Genomic DNA, 21,384 nt, shown 5'->3' with positions numbered 1-21,384 from the left:
TAATTAGCTAGTATAATAAAATACAATACAAATTAAAAAAATAAGAATTTTAGAGCTCTGTCTCACGCATCTTGGCGGGTGGGCATGGCTCCCTATGGCCTGCCCAAGGAGGCGGGTGTAGCTAGATAGACAGATAAAAAAATGAGGCATTAGGATGATTATTGAACTGTATATCTTAGTAAATCTTTAAGCAATGTTTTGCCATTGGAGTGTGTCCAATTGCCATTACATTACAGTACATTAAAAGGCACTGCTCATTTGACTCTGTTGCGGCCTCTACTGGGTGTTCGCTAGAATGACCTTATTTTTGCAGGCCATGTTTTCAAGACGTTAGTTAGTGTGTGCTTGGAAAATTGGGAATGAGTACAAAAATAGTGCTTTCTGTGTTCCGCTCGAAAAGTAACTTTTAAGTACAACTGTTAAGCATTTAACTGTTACAGTGTGTTCAATAATCAGTGACGTCATTATGCTAAATTGAGGGAGCTGATTGTTAGCTTTTGATGATTAATCTGCATACATCCATCTATCCATTTTAGCCGAATATGGACAAAGCGGATACAAAACTGGGTCAAACAGAAGTAGCTGTCAGAGGGACCTTTTCTGAACACTTGTATGAAAAAACCAAGGTGTTCTTTTTTTTTAAAATGAAATTGACACTTTTATACCAAGTCAGTGTAAGAGAGTCCCTCTATGGAGGTCTAAATAGCCAAAATATGGGACCTTTAAAGTCAGCATGCGGCAAAGAGCAACTCCCCGCACTCATTACCTTTCCATCACAGAGCAGCTGCTGCCAAGTCATTCGTCATGATTACAAATCTGCCTGGTGTTGTTGGTAGCCTGCAGCTCCACCATCAGCCTGTAAGTAAGATGCAAGCATACGGCCCCGAGAAACCTTTCCCTCAGGGCTGCTGGCTAAATTGACGACACAACAGGTCATCGTAGAGGACTCGAACGAGATGCTTTGTTTTGAAGGAAAAGAATAAAGTTGAACAGGATCCAATATTTGGAGCTCAACTGAAGTGCATTGCCCTTACTGACCAAAACACAAATAGAAGGATGTACAAGTATACTGTGTGATTTAGCATGATAAACCACCCTAATCCAGATTTTTGTTATGTTCTGATTGATAACAATGCCAGTACTGTAATACTCCCCCTCCTCTATGTATGTGTGAGTATATATATACTCAAAACTGTATTGTCTTCATTATATAAAAGTATTTTTAAAATGCCAATGTTCGTCAAACAAAATTCGACTCACTGACAAGCAAGACGTTTAACTATGCTGCCTTTTATCATCTGAAGAACATATTCAGAGTGAAGGCTTGCATGTGTCAAGCAGACCAGGAGAAGCTCATCCATGCTTTTATCTCAAGTAGACTTGACTATTGTAATGATCTTCTGACTGGACTCCCTAAAAAGAGCATTAAACAGCTGCAGCTCATTCAGAATGCTGCAGCTCGGGTTCTGACCAGAACAAAGAGATCAGAGCATATTACTCCATTCTAAAGTCTTTACACTGGCTTCCAGTCAGCTTTAGAATTGATTTTAAAGTTTTGCTACTGGTCTATAAATCACTAAACGGTTTAAGTCCTGAATACATGAATGAAATGCTCATGGAATATAAACCCAGTAGGGCTCTGATATCGACAGACTCAGGTCAAATAGTGGAGCACAGAGTCCAAAGCAAACATGGAGAAGCATCATTTAGCTATTATGCTGCACACAAATTGAATAAGTTGCCAACAGAAGTGACATCAGCCCCAAGTGTGCATGTTTTTAAGTCCAGGTTCTTTTTTCCCATGCTTGTTAGAGCATTTCCAGTTTTAAATGATATTTCTTGCACTGCATGCCGTTTTAATTGTATTTGAATTTTTTTGTCTTTGTTTTAAATGTTTATAAGCTGTTTTTTTCTGTTTTTAAATGCTTTTAATCATGTAAAGCACATTGAGTTACATTGTGTATGAAATGCGCTATATAAATACATTTGCTTTGCTTTGCGATATAATATGTATACATATGTATTTATTTATCCATTTATTTTCAGGTGAATATACCTTTAAGACTGAGTCAATGTGGGGAGGTGTTTTCTCCGTCTCAGACCACATTCTCGTTCTCAACATTATACTATTATTTTTTTATAATTCAAATGTATAAACACACCAATAACAAAACAACTGCACAGGTGCCAACAAAGTCAGTCTGTCAATTAAACTATTAGCCAAAGTGTTTGATTTTATAACCTAAAATTGTAACACTTTTTACAATCCATAAATTATGTTTTGAATTGATACACATTATTTCTCCTCATGCTTATATTCACGAATTATGGTAGACAAAACAGACTGTGAGGTTTAGGAAATGAATAGCATTGTGAATTGTTCTTATAAATAAAGTTGATTCAAATGACCTTCCGCTGTCATCATCCGGGTTTCGCCATATATCGCGTTACGCATGCGCACTTAGTCACTGTGGTTCGACCTCTGCAGTCGGTAAGTGTGTAATGGCTGTCCGTGCTCGAAGCACATCCGATATCGCTTCTCATCCTCTTGTCAAACGTATAATTGCTGCATGCAAAGTGCAATAGCTGTAGAATACATGTCATTGTATATATGAATTGCTTTATTTTCTATGTGGGGCGTTTTAATACCCGTTTGACCTTAGTTCTGTCCGCTCTTCCTTCTTCAGAGAGACCCGGGCTTCAACCAGACTTGAAAACTACCTGAAGTAGAAAATGTACGCCTGTGCAAAGTTCGTTTCCTCGCCGGCACTGGTGAGTGTATCGCCCTCTTTGCATTTTAACCATTTAAATTGAAGTCCCGCGTCTTGAATATCACCGCCAAACCTAGGGGCCTATGAATGAACTTGACTGCAGCTTGAATGGCAAGGGTAACTGCAGCCTTGCTAGATGGCTAATGCTAACACGGACTTTGACATTCAGTTCCATACACTAACTTCATTTTGTTTTATTTTTTAACAATGCACTTTCAGTTCCATTACAATTCACAATTTGTCTCGTAGTCTGCAGCTACCATGAGCAATGGGGGCTACCAGCTAAGGTCATTTAGCCAATGTGTCCATAGAACTTTAAACTACTACCGAATAACTTTTTACATTTGTTCTAGCTCACTTCGATGGCGGATAATGTAGTTAAATAAGTGAGAACTGTTGGCTTGTCATTGGAAAGTTTTACAGAATTTTTTTTCAATTGCTACATGTTGGCTGCAACTAAAGACTTACCCAGTGTGCTTGGTCATACAGCGTGATTATGCTGCACTGATTATCAATCTAAGCACTTCCTACCTGATCCTCCCTCTGTTGTTTCTGTGTTGATACATAAATGTAATAAATATATGGCTTCTCTACCTATGCTGTTACAGGTCCGTGCTGGCTCCCGGGTTCTTTACAGACCCCTGTCTGTCTCTGTGCTGTCCAGGCCTGATGTGAAATCAGAGGTAAGGATATATGTCAGTATGTGTACTTGTGGTCTTGATCAGGAATACATATTCTCAGGTATGATTATATTAGTTTATTTTTTTTAAAGGTATGACAGAATAGCTCTGTAGGTGTATGCATGTTGACAGTCTACTGTCAATTGTTTTGACCATAGACTTGATACCTGGCTTTCACTACTGCACATGTAAAATGTCATTTCATGTAAAGAGCAGTGTTTCTTGACTTTTGAGTCCGGGCACATATGTTATAAGAAAAACAGTATATACAGTTGACTAAGCCTTGTGATCAGTATTTGACACTAACCCAAAAAGGTGTGTAATTGCCTATTGATGCCACAAGATGGTGTCAAAGCACTTTTTTTTTTATTAGACAAGGCTATGGCCTGGTTAAATAAAGCTCCTCATTTCAACATACTTCCTTGGCCCCAAGGTGCCACAAAACTGCACCAAAGCAATATTTGTATTAGACATAATGTTGGCCTGAGTACAAATGAGGTGAATAAATGAGGTTTTCAGCAAATAACAGAGGGTAGGTTTGCCAAAATATCTGCGAATGGGATAATTCACAAATGCTGACCTGTGAATACAGGGGCTTTCGTGGATGCAAATAACTTCTGCCAACTTGCGGAAAAGCATTTAATTGTACCTGTGTCGCTGGCATTGTTCCATTATTTAAAGTACACGGGATAATAGAGACAACTACATGAATAATTGAGTCACCCTTTATAATTGCTGTGGGGAAAAAATCTGGGAGGGGGGGGGGAATTCGAATAAGCGGGGGGATCAGGGGTGGTTTTCAGTTCCACGAATAATGTGGGATGTTTTTTTTAATTCTACTAATCTGAATTTAAGAATGCTGAACCTCGAATATACGGAAGTCCACTGTAAATGCAAAGTAATTTTGGGACAAATTTAGATTAAATTGGATCATTTCCTGCAATATATAGAAGGATTATACAAATTTTTTTGAGCTGGTTTCATTCCAGAGCACTGTTGCCGTGATGCCACATGGCCCCCTGACTCAGGTCACATTGAGGGGCTTCCAGACAAGCGCGGTGAGCCGGGACATCGACACCGCAGCCAAGTTTATCGGCGCCGGAGCCGCCACAGTCGGCGTAGCTGGATCCGGTGCTGGAATCGGGACTGTGTTCGGGAGTCTGATTATTGGCTACGCTAGGTGTGCCTCAGTTTTATGCAAGCTTTTTATTGATCAACACTATATACAATATATCATTTTATTAACTTTATAGATCCCTAATAGTTTTTCCTCTTTTGCAGGAACCCATCCCTGAAGCAGCAGCTGTTTTCCTATGCCATCCTGGGATTTGCTCTGTCTGAAGCCATGGGACTGTTCTGTTTGATGGTTGCTTTCCTGATCCTGTTTGCTATGTAAAACTCTGCTGTCCAACTTTCACTACACTTTGTGGCTTCCCAAATTTGTTCCGTGTTGGTGTCAAAGAAAATGTACATTTTCAAGTCGTTCAGAGACTGTCAAAATGAGCAAAAACATGTATTGTACAAATGTAAGAAATTACGTGATTAAAATACATGTATTTGACTATTTAACAATGTAATGTCTGGAATAGTTTTAAAACCAAAAGCGGCTTTTTTCTAAATGTCATCTATTCTGTGATTAGCTGCAAAAAGTCTTGCTTTCTCATGGAGATCTCATGGAAGCTTTTTGGGTCCACCTCCATAAGTCATTGGTTGAGCTGCAGTTTATTAGTTCTGCTCTTAGGCAGCAGGTGAGTGTGGCTTTTGTAAATGGCACTGAATAAATTAAAACGTTTAAAAGGATCTCAGAAAATAATATTCGCCTTTTATTGAATGGAGACTAGTTGTACTATTTCAATTCACCCACCAAAGGATACAAAGTAAACTGCACGTACTTAAATTACCATATGTTTAAAAAGAAAAAAATCTCACTGTTACATAGATGGTCATTTTAAAAAAAAATAACGGGGGGGGACTACTTTGAAATCAAGAGGCTACATTTTTTTAGCCACGTTTAAAATAGCCCATGCTTGTATAACTGGTTGTTTAGAATGCTAATGCATAATATAAAATAATAGCTCGATAAAAAACAAAAATGTACGAAACGTGTAGCTGTTCTCGGTGTGTATGATGTCATTCTGTGACCAAGACGGAAGCATCTGGACACCTCTCGCGATACTGCTATTCAGACGTGGGATTTTGGAAAAATCCAAGGAGGGTAGTGGCTGGTTGAGGTAAGTAGTGTCCATTTAAACTATGGAAGAATGTTTACAATGCTATCGTATGAAATTGTGCCTGGGTTATTGGTTTAAGCATATAATGTCTGTTATATTGTACTGAAATGAAAGACAACCCCTTTGTTAAAACGGTATTTAAATCTAAATATGGCGACGGTTGCATGTTCACGCAGGGCTAAGGCTATTGCATGGAAGCGACTGGGAAATATGCTCGTTAAATCTGCAGGGCAATACGATGGTTGTGGTACCTTTTTATTAAAAAAAAATAAAATTGTTTAAATTCAAAACGTAAACCGGAGCAAAAGGTGACTGGTGTTTTATTTTGTCGCTCTGTGGAGCAATGATAGTAAGACGGAGGATGTAATGTTATGATGAGCCATAGCTGTCAACAACTAGTAACCGCCCATCTCTGACTTGCTTTGTCCAAATCTCTGACCTTTTTGTTTGCCACAGCGTCCTTTACTCTTGTCTATTACAATTTAAATTCTAGCTACAGATAAAAAAAAAAAAATAAAAATAGTCGAGTTGTTAAAACCACATGACAATTTAAACCACTTGTTTTTCTATCCCATTTCAGACTGACTGAACAGGAAAACCTTAATATGAGTGATGATAAACCTTTCCTATGCACTGCTCCTGGCTGTGGACAGGTAACACTTGCTTTAATGAGACAAGTTTGTGAGTAAAATAGTGGTACGTGGAAGTATGGTTTCAGTGTTTGACAAGGTCTCATACAGCTGCCTACACAAAGATAATGCTCAGTTTTGATTAAAACTGTCGGATGTATTTAACAATGCTAAGTTATTTTTAACTTCCAGTCCATTTGCTGTTTTGTTTTCCAACAGCTCTTGTTGAGCATTTGAAAGTGTCACAAAATGCCAAAGACAAAACAAATAAAAAAAACAAAGTTATACGTTGATGCTGTTGCACTGAGCTGAAGTGAGATATGCTGATGTCATCCATGAAAGCGGGCCATCTTTTTGAATGAGTTCCTATAAAGCTAAATAACTCATGAGCCCAGAACGAATAATTTGCCTGAATATTTTCAGAAAATTCGGAATTGTACAATTTACAGCTACTTGTCAACTTAACAAAATATCATATAGCGTGTTCCCCCGCTATATTGCTATTCATAGTTCGCACCCCGCTATATTGTGGTATTTTTAAACATTATTTTTATCAGTTTATACTTTCTGTAATACCCTCGCCACATTTTCAATGCACGTTTCAGCTGTTTATTGAAAGCTAGGAGAACAATAAAAAAAAAAAAAAAACACTCGCGCAGAAGCTGCTGTTTGGTCACAGCTGGAGCTCAGACACTCAACAGGCAGACTTGCGGATTTCACACGCCATCCCACCAAGCCCTGCCTCTTAAGGCACATGCTTAAACACAGACGCTCCAATATGTCCTGAATTTTCTATACATATTTTGCTTGCTATTTCTTTTGTTCAAATACTTTTGTGTTTGAAATGTGTGTTTTATGTTCGAATGTGTTTAAACTAGTGTCAAATGTTTTTTATATGGTCTCTCTATCAGATTTTCCTCTATTGTGGATGGTTCTGGAATGTATACACTGTGATAAATGGGGGCTCACAGTAATAGCCGTCACAAAGAAAAATGTCTCTACGAAAAGAAAATATCCCCTCTGTACCAGCATGGTTGAAATTGACAAACTTCAAGGAATAGAACATATATTTGTCCAAATGCCTCATCGAAAGCATTATCTTATGGTCCGAAGACTCTGAACCTCATGTTTTTGTCCTGCTGTTTTGTTTGTCCTCCCAGAGATTTACAAATGAAGACCACTTGGCTGTCCACAAGCACAAACATGAGATGACCCTCAAATTTGGTCCAGCCAGGACCGACAGTGTCATTATTGCTGGTAAACCTAACAAAGTTCAGAAATGCATTTGCTTTTTCACCCAGTGTCTGTTCTTACATCTTTACTTCCATTGCAGACCAAACGCCCACACCTACACGCTTTCTAAAGAACTGCGAAGAAGTCGGACTCTTTAATGAACTCACGAGCCCCTTCGATCACGACTTCAAAAAAGGGACTGAAGATGACATCAAAAAGGTTGTAAACCCCGAAGCTTCTCTGATGATGTCTATATTTATGTTACTCGTTCATCCTAACAAGCTCATTTACTTGACTTGTTTGTAGTTACCACTGGATTTGTCACCGCTCGCCACCCCTGTCATACGCAACAAAACTGAAGAACCCGCCGCCCTAGAGGCCCATCGAGGTAGCCCTCTGCCTCACCCGGAATCTACGACGAACGACGACAAGGTGAAACGCTGATTTTGTTTTTTGCTAATCTAAGTCACAGGGTAAATGTGTTTCTGATCTGTCTCTTTAAATCCTCTCCTACTAATATCCATATAATAATTCATTAGGCTACAGTGGAACCTCCAAAGTAAAACTCCCCAAACGTTGTCCTATTCAACCATCCATTTTCGGTAATGCATAGTATGTGTATTATGGTGGCTGTCGATTCCATTGGTGTAGAACTGCACTACATCTTACAGATTCATTATGATAGTACTCACTTATACACTGCAAATTATGACTACAATATAATATGAAACATACTGTTCTATGAAGAGCTTGTCCCTCCAAATTTTGTGAGGTTTTTGTTATTATTCAAAATACAAATAAAAGTTCATCGATCCATCCAATTCCTGCAGCGCTTGGTCACCAGGCAATCGCAGGGCACACATTGGCCACGTAACCCATGTGATGACGTCACAAGAAATACACTGATTAATGCTGACTGGCCCATGTGACCGTAATACTGCGTTGAATGCGGAAGTAATGTCTACAAAATGTGCCCGTTCTAACTGGGTTACCTAACTGGTGTACGTTAATCGCCCAATTTAAAATAAATAAGTAGTGGTGACAGCTTATGTGAATTGCATGACACATTGATCATCGTCACTTCGCCTGTTTGACCATCCCTTCGCAATCCATCAGGCGAGAGGCACAACTCGCACCGGCTTCGGTCCCCCAAAGCGTGACGAAGCCTGGCAGTCCACCTTCCCGACCGGAACGTGGGCTACGCGAAGCGGAGGTCGACCAGCAGACGTTCCCCTCCCTCTGACCTCAAATCAGCATATTTAAGCATATCACTAAGTGGAGAAAAAGAAACGAACAAGCATTCCCAATTTCCCATGATTATTAAAAATTTTAAATACTCATTAAAATTCCTCAAGGGGGTATTTAGTTTACACTCCGCTATATATTTTTTTATTACACACCACACAGGGAAGCAGACCAAAAAAAAGTACCAGAGGGGCTTGTCAATAAATGGCCCACTTTCCCTACGTTTGAATATATAGGTAACCCCCATTTATTGCGCATAGGCAAAAATCTGCGATAATGTGAGACCATATAATTTTTTTGGGTATAGTTTTACGCACTTTAAACCCAAAATATAAACTTAACCCATATAACCTTATTAAAACATGGTTAAACCTATTAAAACACACTTTTTAAAGTATTCTTAGGATCTGTTGTCACTCTGATCACAAAGTTCTTCAAATAAGAGTCAAAGCGTACATGCTTCAAGCTATTTATTTGTCACCCCCAGCTGAAGTTTACAGTAACACTAACACATACAACAAAAAAGAATTAAACGCTATTTAAACACCGTGTTTTTTCTCAACTGTATAATGTTGTGTCATGAAAGTCTGCTAGCTTAATGCTAACATAATGGGAAGCACCATAGTATATACTGTAAGCATAAATATTATGGAATTTATAAACCTTCACTTTCACACACACTTAACAGTGACACATACAGACAGAGAGTACAACAATACTCACAGGCATATATTCGGTCTGCACTCTAGGAACGACGACTATTACTGGAGCTAAGTAGGGGCCCTTCTCAGCCTCTTCTTTTTGCTCTGCACTGCATGTCACCCAGTAGACCGCAGTGCTGTCCAGAATGTTGCAGCCCAACTATAGTTGAAGTATTAAAAAAAAAATGTAAACTAATACAGAACATGTTTGTATGTCCTAGATGTTCATAAGTTGAATGTTAATTAGTAGTATTGAAATTCTTGGATATTGCGGCAGTGCAAATGATGAACTGCGACCGAGGGAACATTGTGAGATGAAGTAAATAATACATTCCATGAATCAACCACAAACCACAATGTGTTCTCAAGCTGCCTGTCAACAGACACTTATTCATTCTAACAACACCGATAGAACACCATTAGGTGACAATATCACTCTGTAAATAAACACCTTCGTGTTCTGTCTTATTTACATGTCCCTCAGGAGCCATTAAAGGGTGAGCACCTATATATTTTATTATACCGCTGTTAGCTTTTTTTGTACTTGCGTGACCGTTCAGAGTTTTTAGATGTTGTTTAAAACATGGCCTATACATTTAATAAAGGATTTATGATGGTGATATGGTTTGTGCCTGCAACAAATGAATCACGGAACGTTGTTTAACTTTGGAGTTTCCACTTTACTGTCATCACAACTTGAGGTTAAAGATAATGTTCACCTTGTTCTGATACAAATAGAAAATTGTTATCGTTAGAATTTTGAGAAAACTAATATTTTGTCTTTTCTTCATCTCTTTCCTTGTAAACATTGAGACAAAAAAAGACACATCTGCTGTTGATGCAGCTGAGATGTTGTGTGATGTTTCCAGGACTTATCTTTGCAGCCAGCCTCACTGCCAACATCCACTATAGTCCATCCTGCATCCCTCCAAGTTCCCAATGTACTCCTAGCAACCTCAGAGGCTAATCTTGTTATACAGCAAGCGCTCCCATCGCCAACATCTAGCTCTGTTATTACCCAGGTCCCATCCACTAGTAGGCCTATAGTGTAAGTAACTCAGAATGTCCATTTTAGAAAAGGAAAAAAAAAAATCATAGTTCCAATTTTGAAATCTTCATTTCATTTTAAGTTTTGTCTTAGTGGGGCATGTGCTTGTTCTGTTTTTAATTTAAGTGCAGTTTGCAGACTCTTCATTTTGGCTGTAGTAATTGTTGTTGTTCCTTTCAAAATGAAAAGTGCGCTATCATTTACTTAAATAATTTAAGCAATACTCGTGTGTAGCAAATGAGTGTACAGTGGTGCCTTGAGATAAGCGTGACCCCGATTTAGGAGTTTTTTCGAGATATGAGCCATCATTCGAATTTTTTGCTTTGACATGCGAGCGCAAACTCGAGATACATGCGCTGCATAGTGTCAGTAAACGCAATGTAACTCTCTTTAAATAAGCAGTTCGGCAAATAGTGAATTTGAATTAATCTAAAAGGAGGCTTCAAGATGTTTAATCTCAGTCTCATTTTACTGTTAAGCTAGTAAATAGAAAACAAAGAATTACAAGTTGTGATTTAAAACAACCAATTGTGCCTTTAGAACACCCTTGGCAAGATTAATGCTAGAATATAATGGAAAATGCCATTGACAGGCTAATGGTGAGCATCGATAGTTGTGGTTTTACAACCCTTTAATCAACAGATATTTTAACACAAATGGTCGAACAAGACATGTAGAGTAGACAGATAATATAGTAATACTCACAGGCACAATGTTTTATCCTCTATGAAAAATGACTAATACTACAGCAATTTAATGAGTACCTTACAGTACTATTAATAGTAATAGAAGTCTATTCTTCATCTGTGTCTGCAGAACTGCGTTATACAGTACTGCTGCTACAAGGCGGGCACATCTGAAAAAGCAGCGCAGTGAGATGAATTGCAGCATTAAATCATGATGCACAAACTGTTTAGTACATTCTATTATTACTCTGTTTTTTTATGAAGTACAATTTTTTTTGTAAAGTACAATATAGAGTGCTATTTTTCCTTATTAAAAACAAAAATGTGTTTTTTGCTGTTTTTGTTTTTTGAGGGGTGCTGGAACAGATGAATGGCATTCCCATTCATTTCAATGGGGAAAGATGATTTGAGATATGAGTGTTTTGAGTTACAAGGATGGTCACAGGATAAATTAAACTCATATCTCAAGGCACCACTGTATTTTTGTTTAGTATACATTCGTAAGTGATCATCAGACACGCATCAAATACAGTCTGTGTAGGAAAAAAACAAAACAGCTGTTAGTGGTGTGCTGTTTGTCCATGTGATTTGTTTGTCAGCTAGTAAGCAAGAGGTGATGTTTTAGTTGCTTAACGGTATCAAGACTTGATGTCATTTAATATCACAGTAGAAACATGAAGTCATATTTCTTGAGCTTGATGGGTGTTTCTTCATTCTCTCATCAGTTGTTACTTGAATGTGACAGAACGTTTTTATCTTGCCATCACTGTCACTTATATGTGTATATTTTCTTTAAATTGTTAACGTCTTGCACTTTTTTGTCCTAACTTTGATGTCTTTTGTTTCCTGCTGTAGGCCAGTGTCTGGCACCTTCCCTGTGCTCTTACAACTGCCTAACGGCCAGACCATGCCAGTCTCCATTCCAGCATCCATTACTAGTTCCAGTGTACATATTCCCACCACGATCCCAGTGAGTGCTGCGCTGATTAGGTTTTCCCAAGTAATGACTCAGTGTTACAGAACTGGAAATGATACTCATATTTCTGCTTGATCATTAATTTCTTAATTTCCCTACCAAAATCTGAAAATAATAATTAACTATTACAAATGTTGATTTTAAAAACTTATATTCTACTGTACTATTTTCTGCATGACAAGTTCAAAATGGCCGCTCTCTCCTTATGAAGCATTAGTGTTCCTCTGCTGTTCCCCCTTTTAAGCAATCTTTTTTTTAATGGCTTTTTTCATACTCATATTTACTTACTTAGTGTAATGCCCTCCTCTGTGGGAAGGAGACCACAGTCGTTGGTGCACGTTCGGCCACTTATTGGAAGCCTGGAGAACAGTAAAACGAAGACAATGAGCAATCACGCAGAAGTTGCTGTCGGCCATAGCTCATACCCAGACACTCGCATGATAACCCACCAGGCACTGCCCCTTAAAGGCACACACATGTACACAGACACTACATTGCAATCAGTATTGTCTATACATTTTATATTTGCAATTTTTTTAATGTGTTCAAATACATTAAAATGTGTTTAAAAAGTAAATTTTAATATATTTAAATGTGTGTAATGCATGTGGGAGGGCTAAAAGTATTGAATATGGTCTCTCCAGATGGCAGATTTTAACCTATTGCGGTTGCGCCTAGAACTTAATCCCCCGCTATAAATGGGGGTTCACTGTACATAAAATTACAAAAGAACATGTCCAGTACTTTATTTACTCTCTGGTTTGATTTCTTCTGTAACTATTTAAGCAGAAACCAATGCTATGTTCTTACTGGAGGTCAATTCCGATTTTTTTTATTTGCCCATATGAATCTGATTTATTTATTTATTTTCATTTCATTGTGAACAGTACAATCCGATTTTGTTTTTCTTTTTTTTCTTTTTCCTTTCCTTCCTCCAAATCCGACCCAGGCCTCGTATGGGGATATAAATCGGACATGTATCCAGTGCAACTGCAGTCTCGACTCTCAGGTCGGCTCATCCGAACTATACTTCATCAAAAGGCGACAATCACGATCACAATAGTTCCACAAAACACACAAGCGCGAAAAGCAATGGCAGACGAAGGAGCAGAAAACAGTCAGTGGCGATAAGAAGGTGCTTTAGAACCGATAAATATAAGAAAATGTTTTCTTCGGTAAAACAAAATCTTTGAAATTGCCACAAATGCAACAGAACTGAGACCAACATGAGAGGCCATATTTACTTCAGTAAACGCCTCGTGACGTTGTGTTCTGTGCACATGCGTGTCATTTCACGGAGACATCTGTTCACATTAGAAGTCACATTTGGTTTTGAAATGTAAACGACTTACATAAAAAGATCGGATTTCACAAAAAATCTGAATTGGGTATCAAAGCCTCCAGTGTGAATGTAGTTGAAGTTGGGCCTGAAGTACTTGGTTGCTGACATGTTGTTAATTCCCCTGCTTGCAGACTTAGTGACCACGTGACTTACTTTATTGTTACAACCGATCTATCAAATTCTTCATGAGTCAAAAATAATTATTTATTCTGCCTATCGAAGTAACAATGTTTCTCTGAATAGCTAGCCGATGGTGACAAAATACTTTCACCTGACCTCCCAACATGCCTCGCTTGCACACTCTTTACGCCTTGAAAATAAAAACATTAGACCTGCCTCTTAATTGTGATGGGTCAGTGAGGTAGATGCCACATACCAAAGGAACACAAGTGCTCCTCAAGTGATGTTCAGACAACACTTAGTGATTGATTAATGCCACATTTTGTCCTTGCTCGTCTTCTGTTCTCTTGGGCAGCAAGGACTATTTACGACTTTGGCACAGCAGATTTGGCAGTCAATTTGGATCTGCGGAGCGAGCGAGGAAAGTAATGGACTTTGTATGGTTGTGACGAATACGCGGGAATTGGCTGAAGCACAACAGGAACTCATCCAGCACACTTTGTCATTTGTCCTTGTTCAAGTCAAATCACCGTTCTTGATTTCTGGCAGAGCACTTGGATTAGCACTAATGTGTTTTGCAATCCCATTATAAGCGCGGCTCGTGCAAGGGTTATGAATCTTGTGCGAGAAGAAAAGCGCTATCTTGATTTATGAGTTTAATATGCTCGCGACCAAGCTTGTAACTCTATTTTACTTATCAAATCAGTTTTCCCCGTAAATATTTATTGAAATGCCATTAATGCGTTCCAGTCGCACCCCGAAAAAAGGTACATTTTGAATAAGGAAAAACTGTACCGTATTGTATTATATAAATATAAAAACATAATATAATGAGATAATGTAAAGAAATATTCTTGTTTGATAAAATGTAAATAAGGCAAAGTCACAGTGTACTACATTTGTGTTTGTGTGCCTTTAAAGGGTGTGTGGCCTGCTGAGAGATGTCAGAAGCCTGGAGTCAGGCTGGCTGGTCGTTTACCACACGGTTAATTTAGTGTAACCATCTCTTCCATGCTCCTTCTGAGTGTTTTCCGCTTGTATTTGTGTTTGACTGTTTTTCCCATTCAATAAACAGGTAAAAGTGCATCGGCGATTGCTGCTCTCCTCTTTTTCACTTCACTCAAGCTGCGGCATATCTGAAGCTTGTGCATACCTAAGGTTTTAGCTTGCAACACAAAGCTAAAAATTGACCAATAGGACAGTCCCAGAACATGTTCTGATGGCAACATGGCAGCAATACACCTCTGTAAGGATTTTGAAGGCCGTTTAAAAAAAAAAAAAAAAAACAGAACAGGCCCCTATTTTAACACGACCTCACCCCCGCCTCCACCACTTGACCTACCAACATCGTATCAGCGGATCTGAGAGAAGTCTTCCTTCTGGACCTTCAACTTGGTTCTCTCATCCCCTCTTCAGCTTCCCTACCCATATGCTCTCACACAGCCAGGCAGAGATTCATTAGTGAGCACACGGCATCTCCATGTGGCACTGCCTCCACAAAATAACGGGCTATCTGACATAATGAGGCTGAGATATGAGGGAACTCTGCTGCGTGTGTGTGTGTGTGTCTGTCTATATGCGTGTGTGTGTGTGTTTTGTGGGGGAGCATGATGCCGCCTTTTACTGGGGAAGACTAATTTTGTGCTGGTGTCTCTCTCTGTGTCTCTGCTGTCAGCTTGTCAGACCTCTCACCATAGTGCCTAACGTCCCAGGCATCCCCGGTCCCCCCTCGCCACAGCCACAGCCTGCCCAGTCAGAGGAAAAACTGGTATTTATCATCATTGTGTTTTTACATCAAATATTTGTGTTACTTACTCGAATATAGCATTCCATATACAGCAGTATCCTCTTAGTGAGATTAAGATATCTCATTACTTTCATGAAGTAGGTAGTGTTATAAATGGTGTTTGTTTATATTGTGAACGATCCTGTTAAATAATTTTTTTGATATTCTTCCAAGGATATTAAATTTTAACAATCCGCACATTGATATCATAAAAACATTGTAAAAATTCCTACTTCTGCTGTCAGTTCTTACAGAGTTAAAAAAAAAAATAGTGTGTGTGTATAGTTAATCCCCAAATTATTCATAACCTGACCAAATTTTTAGTTGAGAGTATATTTTGGAAATGGAAAGGAGACAAGAAATTTTCAAAAGACCTGAGGCATTGTGTTAAAGATATAGTTTTAAAAAAATGCCATTTTACTTCTCGGGGGTCAAATTTTTTGTCCAAAATTATTTTCTCACTAAAGGCATTTCCAATGTTTGAAATGTACAGTACAGTAGATTAGAACGCACTAGTTGCTTGAGCAATTACCAGGATCTTTTTGAATGGCGCAAAAATAAAATGTCCTCAAAATTGTCTGATGTTACAATAAAGAGAATATTTTTACTTTTTAATCGCTGTAATACAACTTTCTTGTGTAATTTACCCACATGAGACAAAAAATAAATAAATAAATTCACTTTTAGTTTGGCTGGGGTCTGCATACTATTAAACTGTATGCAAGGTTTGGATCTGATCCAGAGTGTGCAATTTGAGGCATCTACCGTGTTCAACGCCTCTGGTTTTAATTTTATTTGATTTTGTGTGTCCTTGGATCCAGAAGATCCTCAGACCATATTGATTTTGAAGCCATGGTGATGGTCTATGCTTTCTGTATGCTCTTGTTCTTTGTGGTTTTACCATCAATATATTGATATTTTAATGACGAAAAAATTTATATTTCGATCATCTCAAGTACAAACAAACACTGCAAATATCTTACAGGAAATTCCTCCAGTATGAAAAAAGAACATAAATAAACATAGTCTGTCGTGAGTGAGATGTGTGTCAATGTGATGAAGCACATATCACAGCACCTGTAAGTGTTCTCAGCATGCGTTGCAGCTCGATATTAACAGATAGACTGTGGACACGAGGCATTTTTGTTGGCACGGAGAGATTGATCCTGACTGGGATGGAAAAGGAGAAGGAGGGGGCTATGCGAAGGGGATGTTGTTAGGAATCGTGTTGTGTGGAGACGACAAACACGGAGATGGCGTACACCACTTCACCAGGGAGGGGGGCAACTCGCGAAAGCCAGCTGAGGGCATCCTGGCACATGCTCAGCGAGACACATTAAGTCGGCCTCACCCTGCATGGAACCTTTTTGTTCAGCAGAATCCTGCCTGACCTGCATCCCCCACCTCGTCTCTCTCCTGGTGGCTCCCACTGCACTCAGCTCATCAGCAAACATCTAATGAGCCCACGTCAAGGAAACAGACCCCTGCTCAACCTGAAGGGGGAGGGGGGCGGGTTGGCTGCGCAGAGACGGCGCTTTACAAGGACTGATGATGCTGCAAAGACCACAATAATGATAATTAACTTGCTGAATTTAGAAGATTATACTGTTAATTAGTTGCAAAATAAAGATAAGTAATATAGTAGCAGATGGTTGAATAACACCCATGAGAGAGAGGGTTATTACACTGATGAGCTTTCCATGGCAGAGATGAAATATGAATCTGACTGGCTTCCCCCTCTTTCTCGGGGCCATTCCAAGAGAATAATATCTTGTTTCTGCCAGAAGAGCTTCTGGAAGGGTATTACACCATAAACTCATTTGGTAGATAGATTGGTCTGGCAAAGGTACTTGTTAGAATAATGTGTTCCTCTGTTTTCTCATGTAACTATATTGCCTCTCACTTTGTTAGTGTTTCGAAAGGCTCATTCTCTTTCACCTTGTTGGCTGGTGCTTGATGCCTGTGCTTGTGGATGCTCGACACTAGTGTGTTGAGTTATCTTTGCTAGGAATTGTGTGCATGCTGACGGTTGTGTTCTACCCTTGTCGTGCTTCAGAAAGTAGATTTATGAATGGATTAAGTCAAGGGTGCAGCTATTGAATACTTTTACAATCGAGTATTCTACATGTTGTTCCATCGATGAATTGAGTAATCGGATAAAATATGGTTTAGCATTATTAAATACAATGACATTTGCATGTGAGGTGGTGGTATTATTTTTCATTCATTTGGGGTCGCCATCATCATGGTCTACTGTAGTGTCTGTGACTTTGTGTGGGTATAGCTTTATAGTCCGTGTGGTAAAATTATCCCTGCAAAGCTGAGAGGCAGATATTTTGCTGTGACCTTTTTTGTAATCGAGTTATTCGATTAAACGTTGCAGCACTGGTTTGAGTTGATCATTCCCAATATAGGCTACGAACACAAATGTATTTGGACATGTGGCCATAAGGTCGTGGAAATATGTAATTGTAATTATAAGAGCTTTCACTCTTCTGTGAAGACTTTCTACAAGCATTCAGTGGGAAATTGTGTTCATTCATCCAGAAGAACAAGAACCTAAGAAAGGGCTTAAGCTCACAATTTCTGTTCTTTCATCTCAAAGGTATTTGATATAGTTTAGGTCAGGGGCTTTTGTGCCTTTATGCACCTTGCAAAGAGCCTGCCTTAAACCTTTCACAAACATTTGAAAGCTGTACACAATGTGTTTGTGCAATGAAGATAAGAACTTTAGAAGTAGTCTTTCTTTTCAGAAACCAGCCAGAAGCCAGCAGCTTCCTCCTCTATCCAACGGTGATGGCAATGAAGTCCAGAGCAGCGACATAACGCACACTGCTGCTCCTGCTTCACCAGCCCCAATCCCCACTCCTACCCCATCCACATCCCTCCCTCTGGCCTCTAACGTGCCACCCGCCAGTGAAGAACCCTCTGCACATTCCCTTCAGCAGCCGGCCACCTCCACCACAGAGACACCTGTACGTACTCACATATGCAGGGCTTTGACTACTTGCCCCACAACAATTGTGCAACTGTTTCACTTGTTTTCATGAGCCCGTTGATGTGATTGAATAAGTCCATTCAGTGTCAGTGGCCAAGGTGCACAAGTGTTTTACTAGGTGAACATTTGTTGTAGTTTGTCAAATACAGTACATGACTGCAAAATGGAGCCACTTACGGATCAGATGATAGTACACTGCCCATATGTCTCACAGTGCTTAACTATTGGCCTAGAATGAGCAAAATTGTCCCTTAACTAATATGACAAGCACCCTGAATGAAGTCAGGTTATAGTGGCGGCATGCTGTACTTCTCAACATTGCAATAAACTGGCCACAAATTTGACAGTAGTCATAATTAACAGAAAACCAGCCCTCTTCAGAGCGCTACATAAATTTGACCTTGTCTTAGGTCAGCTGCTGTATTCTGTGTGTTTTCGGTGAAAATGTTGCAATATTGACATGCTTGAGAGACGTGCTGGTCAGTCTGAAATGCTCGCACACTTTCGGCATTCTGTGTTTTTTTTTTCTCGCATTTGTCTTATGTGATGTTGCTGCCATCTTCTTTCGTTGTGTTTAATGGCGGTTTGCGAATTATAATAGAGCATTTCTGCCTGTCGTCGCCATCTTCCCGCTCCTTGACTCAAATAGGTGCGCTTCGCTTCCGCCTTCTTCTGTTGCACTCCTTTGAGCTTCACAATTGACTAACTCCTGCCATTGACAGGCAGCTACTGCATATACCAGAAGCATCAAACTGGAAGGGCTGACATTGAATGAGTTAAATAAACGTATCCCTAAGCCAGAGAAAATTGCGCGATAATTATTTTGCACTCAAAATCTGAGTACTCGTTGCAGCCCGAGTCTGGTACGACGTAAATAACACGTCGGACAGCAAAGCAAAGCAACTTTACTTATATAGCGCATTTCATACACACTGTAACTCAATGTGCTTTACATGATTAAAAGCATTTAAAAACAGAAACAAAACAGCTTATAAACATTTAAAACAATGAGAATTTAAAAAGAAATAATAATACAATTAAAACAGCGTACAGTGCAAGAAATATCATTTAAAAGTGGAAATGCTCTAAAAAGCATTGGGGGGGGGGGGGGGGGGGGGGGAAGAGAGGTTTTAACCTGGACTTAAAAACATGCACACTTGGGGCTGACGTCACTTCTGTTGGCAACTTATTCCATTTGTGTGCAGCATAATAGCTAAATGCTGCTTCACCATGTTTGCTTTGGACTCTGTGCTCCACTATTTGACCTGAGTCTGTCGATCTCAGAGCCCTACTGAGTTTATATTCCATTAGCATTTCATTCATGCATTCAGGACCTAAACCGTTTAGTGATTTAGAGACCTGTAGCAGAACTTTAAAATCTATTCTAAAGCTGACTGGAAGCCAGTGTAAAGACTTTAAAACCGAAGTAATATGCGCTGACCTCTTTCTTCTGGTCAGAACCCAAGCTGCAGCATTCTGAAAGAGCTGCAGCTGTTTAATGCTCTTTTTAGGGAGTCCAGTCAGAAGATCATTACAATAGTCAAGTTTACTTGAGATAAAAGCATGCATGAGCTTTTCCTGTTCTTCTTGACACATGCAAAAGCCTTCACTCTGGATATGTTCTTCAGATGGTAGAAGGCAGTTTTCGTAATTGATTTGATATGACTGTTGAAAGTCAGGTCGGAATCTATCAGAACACCAAGGTTTCGGACTTGGTCTTTGGTTTTTAAAGAGAGTGACTCCAGGTATTTACTAACAGCAATCCTCTTTTCTTTATTGCCAAAAACAATTATCTAAGTTTTGTTGTGGTTTAATTGAAGAACAATTTGGCTCATCCAGATATTTATCTGTTTCAGACAGTGACACAACACCTCAATTGAACTGTAGTCATCTGGAGACACTGCTAGATATAGCCACGCATCATCTGCATAGCTATAGTAGTCAAAATTAAAGTTCTGAAGAATTTGACTCAAGGGTAGCATATACAGGCAACAATTGCTTTCAACACAAATAGAGCTTAAACACAGTCATCGCCCTGCATTTGTTAAAACTTTAAGACCTCAAAATACGTAAAATCTGCTTTTTGGTACATTTCCCACAGCCAAACATGAAAAAGGCAGCTTTGACAGGCAGCGCGAAAGTTTGAAAATTACACTGCTTATTTACCAGCGGTTCAAGAAAATCTATTTATTGTTATTCCGACTAAAATACAGCTCTTATATTGGATCTCATACGACGATGCAGGTGTACTTTAACTAATGTATGCTAAACAAACTTTTTTCTTTCTGAAATGACTGAATGTGTCATAGGTCACTGATGATGTAGTGTTTTACTCATCTGACATTGGTGCAGGCAGAGTGGGTTCAGTTCCCACTGTCTCTATATGTGCCCTGTGATTTACTGGCCAAACTTAGCTAGGATAGGCTCCAACGACACACAACCCCGAACAGGATAAGTCGTAATGAAAATGGATGGATGGACTGATTGTGTCTTTACATGGGTCTCAATTAGAAAGACAGTAGTGGTCCACGTTTTTTATGAATTTCTTGCAGGCTTCCCCGGTACCCCCTGCTCCAAACCCTCCAAGCACAGGGGGTCGGCGACGCAGAACCACAAGTGAAGACCCAGATGAGAAGCGGCGCAAGTTCCTGGAGCGTAACAGGGCGGCAGCCTCGCGTTGCAGACAGAAGAGGAAAGTATGGGTGCAGTCCTTGGAGAAAAAGGCTGACGACCTCAACTCCACGAATGGACAACTTCAGGTATTCAGCAACTGATAATCGTGTGTATGCACTCTACTGTCAACATGCGCAGACTGTCCCTTCTGTCATGATGAAGTCATTAAAGCCCGTTAAGAAGAGATTCCACGTGACAGAAGCGGTGCATTTATGCATGAAGCCTTTACATCGATACGTGGCTGTCAATAAAGATGTTTCCTCCA

At 39.4% G+C, this 21,384-nt stretch overlaps 2 protein-coding genes across 5 annotated transcripts in view; both read left to right on the top strand.

The window, feature by feature from the left end:
- The first annotated feature begins 2,426 nt into the window (after positions 1–2,426).
- On the top strand, positions 2,427–5,251 carry atp5mc3a (ATP synthase membrane subunit c locus 3a). The gene is made up of 5 exons (XM_061792001.1): positions 2,427–2,491; positions 2,688–2,772; positions 3,380–3,454; positions 4,441–4,631; positions 4,733–5,251. Exons 2-5 carry the CDS (start codon positions 2,734–2,736, stop codon positions 4,845–4,847), a joined length of 420 nt encoding a protein of 139 aa, XP_061647985.1. The 5' UTR covers positions 2,427–2,491; positions 2,688–2,733; the 3' UTR covers positions 4,848–5,251.
- A 112-nt stretch (positions 5,252–5,363) lies between these two features.
- Positions 5,364–21,384, top strand: part of atf2 (activating transcription factor 2) — a 30,507-nt gene continuing 14,486 nt past the window's right edge. For 3 of the 4 annotated variants that reach the window (XM_061791998.1, XM_061791997.1, XM_061792000.1), the window contains exons 1-10: positions 5,364–5,682; positions 6,263–6,335; positions 7,472–7,568; positions 7,645–7,763; positions 7,851–7,976; positions 10,360–10,538; positions 12,080–12,194; positions 15,338–15,430; positions 18,202–18,423; positions 20,999–21,205. In XM_061791998.1, coding sequence (XP_061647982.1) covers positions 5,576–5,682; positions 6,263–6,335; positions 7,472–7,568; positions 7,645–7,763; positions 7,851–7,976; positions 10,360–10,538; positions 12,080–12,194; positions 15,338–15,430; positions 18,202–18,423; positions 20,999–21,205 — 1,338 coding nt within the window. In that variant the 5' untranslated portion in view covers positions 5,364–5,575. The remainder of the gene's footprint in view (positions 5,683–6,262; positions 6,336–7,471; positions 7,569–7,644; positions 7,764–7,850; positions 7,977–10,359; positions 10,539–12,079; positions 12,195–15,337; positions 15,431–18,201; positions 18,424–20,998; positions 21,206–21,384) is intronic. The other variant, XM_061791999.1, reaches the window with a different exon arrangement.

Source organism: Phyllopteryx taeniolatus, chromosome 12 (assembly GCF_024500385.1).
Source record: "Phyllopteryx taeniolatus isolate TA_2022b chromosome 12, UOR_Ptae_1.2, whole genome shotgun sequence".
Taxonomy (NCBI): domain Eukaryota; kingdom Metazoa; phylum Chordata; class Actinopteri; order Syngnathiformes; family Syngnathidae; genus Phyllopteryx; species Phyllopteryx taeniolatus.
The sequence above is the reverse complement of the archived record's forward strand: the minus strand, read 5'-3'. Positions and strand labels throughout refer to the sequence as shown.

Bases quoted from the DNA above. Each gene is read 5' to 3' on its own strand.
- atp5mc3a (XM_061792001.1), top strand. From the start codon at position 2,734: ATGTACGCCTGTGCAAAGTTCGTTTCCTCGCCGGCACTG. The intron at 2,773-3,379 runs GTGAGTGTATCG...ATGCTGTTACAG, and splicing joins TCGTTTCCTCGCCGGCACTG to GTCCGTGCTGGCTCCCGGGT. The intron at 3,455-4,440 runs GTAAGGATATAT...GTTTCATTCCAG, and splicing joins GGCCTGATGTGAAATCAGAG to AGCACTGTTGCCGTGATGCC.